This window comes from Echinops telfairi, unplaced genomic scaffold (assembly GCF_000313985.2).
Source record: "Echinops telfairi isolate 266 unplaced genomic scaffold, ASM31398v2 ScPeMD7_6;HRSCAF=24_0, whole genome shotgun sequence".
NCBI lineage: Eukaryota > Metazoa > Chordata > Mammalia > Afrosoricida > Tenrecidae > Echinops > Echinops telfairi.
Genome location: NW_022103902.1, coordinates 7,501,388 through 7,507,370, shown reverse-complemented (window position 1 = coordinate 7,507,370; position 5,983 = coordinate 7,501,388). Strand labels below are relative to the sequence as shown.

At 41.8% G+C, this 5,983-nt stretch overlaps 2 protein-coding genes across 2 annotated transcripts; both read right to left on the bottom strand.

Annotated features, from left to right (window-relative positions):
• Window positions 1–699: 699 nt before the first annotated feature.
• Window positions 700–1,737, bottom strand: CCDC54 (coiled-coil domain containing 54). Its single transcript, XM_004706385.2, has one exon. It carries the CDS (start codon window positions 1,681–1,683, stop codon window positions 700–702), a length of 984 nt encoding a protein of 327 aa, XP_004706442.1. The 5' UTR covers window positions 1,684–1,737.
• Window positions 1,738–4,113: 2,376 nt separating this feature from the next.
• On the bottom strand, window positions 4,114–5,259 carry LOC101649184 (heat shock transcription factor, Y-linked-like). Its single transcript, XM_013005611.1, has one exon. It carries the CDS (start codon window positions 5,257–5,259, stop codon window positions 4,114–4,116), a length of 1,146 nt encoding a protein of 381 aa, XP_012861065.1.
• Window positions 5,260–5,983: the final 724 nt, after the last annotated feature.

Here is a 5,983-nt window from a genome sequence, read left to right as displayed (position 1 = left end):
TGTAGTATTGAGCACACCCTGGATATCCATGGTTTATATGAAACGATAGCTTGATAAGATATATTGGGTTATAGAGCTGAGACTTAATTTAGTTTATAAACACATCCTTAGATTTCCCCTTTGCTCTGAATCAGAATTACAGGATGTAATATTTGTCCCATTTCACAAAAATTGTAAACATTACCCAGTAGCATGCTTGACCTTTCTCCCAATATCTAGTTGCTTTAGGGATCTGGCGGTGACATTGAAAGGAATAATTCACTTTGGGAATGGATATTTTCCTTGCCATAACGGGTCTTTTCAACAATTTTCATTTTATAGAGCCCATTTTAGCAGTCTCAACAAATGGTTATCTCTTTTGCTCTATAATATTTAAAATGTTGTCATTATCAAATTTTTATCTGATACCACAAGTGATATCTTCCAAGACCTGTAGGGCAAGAGTACATAGAAAAATGACTGGGCGGTTACCAAATAGCGTCCACATTTCTCTCTGACCTTGGGGAAATCAAAACACTGGCTGGAAGTGGATCACAGAGCCCCATGGACTGATATGCCTGAACTTAATGCAGGGCTATAGAAACGTCACCAAAAGGGAGCCACCTTACCTAGTCCAACAAAGAGCTTAGAGTCACCACAAACATGAGTGGTGGGGAAAGCAGGCTGCTTTTATTTCGTCAGGCACTGCAGGAAGTAGCCCTAGAGGCGAGTTACTTCCGCTTCCGAGGCTCTGAAGAGACAGTACACATAGTTGAAAACCGAGAGACAGGCAGTCGTCAGGCTCGCGATGGGCCCGGCGAGTATACGGTATCCCTGAGTAACGAGCCGTGGCTCCTCGGCGACCACAGTTGGCCTAGAAAGCAGCCACTGAATGAATTCCTCCAATTTGGCGGCGCTCAGGAAAAATCTCCACTTTCCCCCATGGATGAAAGTTAGTTTGATCCACGTACTGAAGTCTGGATAAACATACACATCAGATTTCAGTTTTGGACAGCTTCTCGGGACCTTTGAATGGTTACTTTTCTTCAGAGTTTTAATTTGGGGAGAAATTACTTTTTCTTTCAGATTTCCACTTGGACCTGGATAACTGGGTGCTGCCCCCGATGTGGAAGATGTTCTAGAATCTGCAGAGAGTGGTAGCTTCTTTGGAGTTTCTGATTCTGAGCGTTTCCGAAGCAATTCAATGATTTTTTTACACTGCTCTCCCTCCAAAACCTCTAAACAGTGTATGCTGGAACAAGAACTCTGGTTTTCCAGCTCCATTACTTTCTTCTTTAAAGAATCGATGTCTTCTTTTATAGAGAACATGCTGTTAATTATTGTGCATTGTTTGTTCTTGTCAACATTCACTCTGGTTTCCAGTGCTTCCACTCGCTTCTGGTAAAAATCACCCTTTTCCTGGATGATTGTGGCTGCCGAGACAATGTCAGTCACCTGCTGGAGGAGCTCAATTTGGGCAGTTTTTATGTCTTGGAGCATGACGCTCAGATTCACGTCTTCAGCAGTGCTAATGTCATCTTGGGAACAGTTGAAGGAAGTCACACTCGGGTACCGAGTTGAATACAGATGGCGGGTCTTGCATTTATGGTAAACATTTTTAAGAGAGAGTCTGATCTTAGAGACATTAGAAGTCCACATCTGGCCAGCGGCAGATTTTATTCGTTTGGCTTGAAGTTTGTACATATTTCATAGTGAGACAAGAGGCAAGGTGTCAGAAAATCTCAGAACCATAGAAAGTAGCAAATGTCAGAATTAAATGATGCTTCTCTTACGATTGGCTTGATGTCTTTGCTGGTAACTGGAAGGCCAATCAGTAGATTTCCAGTTGGAGAACATCGAAGAAGGTCGACAGCAGACACTCTCTGGTGGTTATTATTATGATTTTTTTTTAGAGTTCAGCTACAGACTTCTGCGGTTTACCTGCATGGGATCCTTCCTATAGTGGTCATAAATCTGGAGATGATGTCACAATGCTGACTTGGAATACAAGTAATTTGAGGACAGGACTCAAACATTTTGGTGTTAGTTCTCCCACACACCCTTAGAAATGACTGAGGGCCACAACTACCTTTGATATCATTTCTATCGGTTGATATTCTTCATTATAAATTGACGCTAAGAAAATTGACATATTTATTTGTTTAAATGAAAAATAGTAAACCTCTTACATATTATCATTAATGAGACATTTCATGGAAACATACTCTTAAAAATGGAAAGTGGCATTGTCATACATATTTGAAAACATTTAAAATATTTGGACTAATAGGAGACATCTGGATCCTTACATCTGCTTTGGAATTATATCTCATATGATACTTTGTTTTGGTTGACGTATATGAAGAAAAGGCCACCTTATAAAAGCAGAAAGATGTGTGTGTGTGTGGGGGGGAGGAAGAGTATTTTGATAGCATTTTCAGATAATTGATCATTTCTTTGATATTCCATGGAATTTTGAAAATTGTAATTTTTAAAAGGTTAGTTGCATTGTATAATTTTTATTAAGAAACACCATTTTATTGTGATTTGAATGAACATGCAGAATTCAAAGACCACAACAGTTCACACACATCTTGAAAAACACTCCTGCCATTTCCTTCTTGTATGCCAGTCCTCCACTCAGTCCTCCCTTCTGGCTCCTCTTGCCCTTCTAGTCTGTCCCTAGAAACATGCTGTCCCTTGATCCTACCTGGCAGGTTTAAGTAGTATATCCCTCCCTGCCATTCTTCACCCTATAGGCCTGTCTATTGCTTGCCTGAAAGCTGAACCATAATGATGATGTAAAGGGTAACTAAGGGCCATGGTCCTGGAGATTCCACCTGTTTCTATCAGGCCTGCAAGCCTGGTCTTTTTATTACTATTAGGGTGTTTCTCCCCACACTACCAGGACTTCCTGTTTTGATCCCTTTCAGAGCCATCAGCCATGGTAGCCAGGTACCCCCTAGTTCTTCAGTTCTCAGGATTGTGGAGACTAGATCTGACAGTTCTCTTAAGTCCTTCAGAATAGCTGCTACCATATATCTTTGATTTTCTTTACTCAAGATGAGGAGAGACCAATAATGGCATCTCAGATGGCTGCTAACAAGAGTCACTACTCATCAAAGTAGGTTGTAGAATATCGTGGACTATGTTATGCCAGTTGAACTTGTTGTTCCCTACGGCTTTGGTCCTGAGCGCCTCGAGCAATCAACTCATTTCCTCAAAATGTTTTGGTATGGGTAATGCTCATACCTTTTCCCTTTATAATTGACACATTTCACGCAGCATAAGGTCCTCCAAGTTCATCTATGTTATGTGGTGCTCCACAGATTCATTTTCAGTGATGTTGCATAGTATTTAATGTTGTATAGTGTTTCATTGTGTATATGTGGCATAATATTCATTCATAGATGGATGGACACTGGTTGTTTCCATCTTTTTGCTAGTTTTAATGGTGCTGGTGAACACGGAGGCACATTTATCTGTTAATGTCCCCACTCTTATTCCTCCAGGATATAGTGAATGGCTGGATCATAAAGCAGTTCTCTTTCTAGTTTTTAAGGAAGCACAACTATTATACCACTCTACATTCCCATCAGCAGTGTATGAGGGTTCCAGTCTCCCTACAACCTTGACAGTATGTATTGTTTTAACTTTGCTATTAATGCTGGAGTGATATAGCTCATGTTGCCTTGATTTTCATTTATTTAATGGCTAAGGATCATGACTGAACATTTCTTCATATGTTTCTTGGCCTTTTATATTAAAAGATTTTTACAACTCTTATAACAACCCATACATCAATTGTATGAAGCATATCTGTACATGTGTTGCCATCATTCTTTTCTAGACATTAACTTTCTTTTGAGCCCTTGGTAAGTCCTACTTTCTAAGGAGCATGTAAAATGTTCCTCCCAGGAAAGAAGGCTGTATGTTAAAAACAGTACAATCTCCTGCCGACGAGGGAAAATGTAACCTAAGCCTTTTACTCCTTAACTATTAGAGAATAAAGAAAGCAAACCTGATGGAGAATGCACATTTATTGTCCCAATAACAGAACCACAGGATTTTTATTGATAAAATGTTGATCTCTGTTATCCTGCCTTTGGTAGAAGTTCAAGTTGGGTGGTGTTGCTAGGCTGAAGAAGTTTTGTGAGTTAACCTTGGGAGAAAGCTGGCAGCCGTATCTGCCATCACAGGCACTAGAATCCATTTCTTTCCGGGTACGAAGAGCTTTTGAGGAGGATCCTCGTTGGTGGAATAATCAGGGAGGCCAATCGGGAACGTGGAGGGTTCTGCCGTCGGTTTTTGTGGGGGAGAGAGGTATTGAGAAGTTGGTGCTGTAACAAGATTGACAAGGTGACCGTTTCCCTGCGTGTGGCTGCTAGGTGAGCGTCCATAAGAAGGGGTCTGCTGATTTAAGAGAGCATGTGGTCCTGGTAAACTGACCAAACTTAATGGTGGAAGAGAAAAACTATTTCTGATGGGGACAACTGTATTCGCGATCGCCGTGCTGGTGGAAGACTTCTTGATTTGAGGTGCATGAATGTTTGTAGAAGTTGAAGCAGTAGTCTCTCTCCTACTTTCAGCTTGGGAACTAGTATTCTGGTTACCTACCCCCTTCCCTGAGCAAGAGGGCTTCTTGTTGAAATGTTGAACTAAGGAAGCCGGTATGGGAGAAGCAGTTTTAGTGCCAACTCTCCTCTTCATTCTCATTAACAGTTGGGGACAGCCTCGTTTGAAATTTGGATTACAGTAGAATTGTAACTTGTTGAAAACAGAGGCTTCCCTTTCTTCTGCCAGGAAGTCAGCCAGAGAAGCGGATCGTTGAAAATTCTTTCCTGTTTTGCTGAACCCATAGAGATTCAGCTGCCGGACGAAACTTTTCATACTCTGTGTCTCAAATATATTGAAGGGGGCCTTCCTTTCCAAAACTTCTTTCTTGAAGAGTTCCTCATTAATCACGATAGATGTTCCAGTCTCATCCCACCAAATTGATTCAAATTGGTTACTTTCAACGATCCTCCAAAGTTTTCTGGGAAACGTTAGGGAAAGCAAATCATTACCTTCATGTGCTTCAGGGGCACAAACTGTGTAACGCAGTCTTTTCCTCAGGAGTCCTTCAGACAGAGCCTGAAAAGCGTATTCTTCAACCAGAGCCCTCAAGACCGAGTCCCCAATGGAGGAACAGTCATTGAGTAGGGACCGGATTGAGGTTTCCGCGGCGGCTGCTTCATCTTGAGGAGAAACATGTTCAACTTCAGAAGAAACCTGGGCCATCTCAAGTCTACTGTTCTTTAGGCACCTGCCTCCTGGGCCTGGTTTGCAAATGCTGCCTAGTCTGCACAGGGAACAATTCTGTGCCATCCGTGGGTGCGCCAGCTAGCTGTGACGTCATAGATGCCTCTGGTTGCCTAGCAGCTAATGGGGAACCATTGAGGCCAAAGTGTCAAAGTGTAGGTACTCCCTTTGGGTATAAGCGCATGCCTCACATAATGTGATTCTGCAAATTCTCGTTCACTCAGGACCTTTGACCTCAGTTGAGCCTCTCTGTTTCTACCTCTGTATCTCCCTCAGGCACAGAAACGGAGGGAAGCATTGCAGAGTTTACAAGAGTTTGTAAAAGCATTTAAATACCTCTTCTATTCTGAGATTTGTGACATCTCGAACCAGGTTTGTTAAAAATTCCATCAAGGACAATTCAGTCAATATTCTGTGTTGGCTTCAGCATTGTTCCCCTTACCTTTTTTAACATTGTGAATGTTTTGATTTTACAAGTCTCATTGAATGTCAATAAACTATTTTACATGTCTTTCATTTGTCATCCATCAACAACTACCTAGTTCCTCCAAATCTTGCAAAAGTTCATCTCCAAGGCAGCCCTTTTAAAGGAACCCATGCTGAAATGCACCGCTGCTGGTGTGGAGCTTCTGCCCAGTAGCCACTGTTCACCTATGCATCCTTTTAGCAGTGCCTCTCTAACCTCCAGTTACAGGCTAGCGAC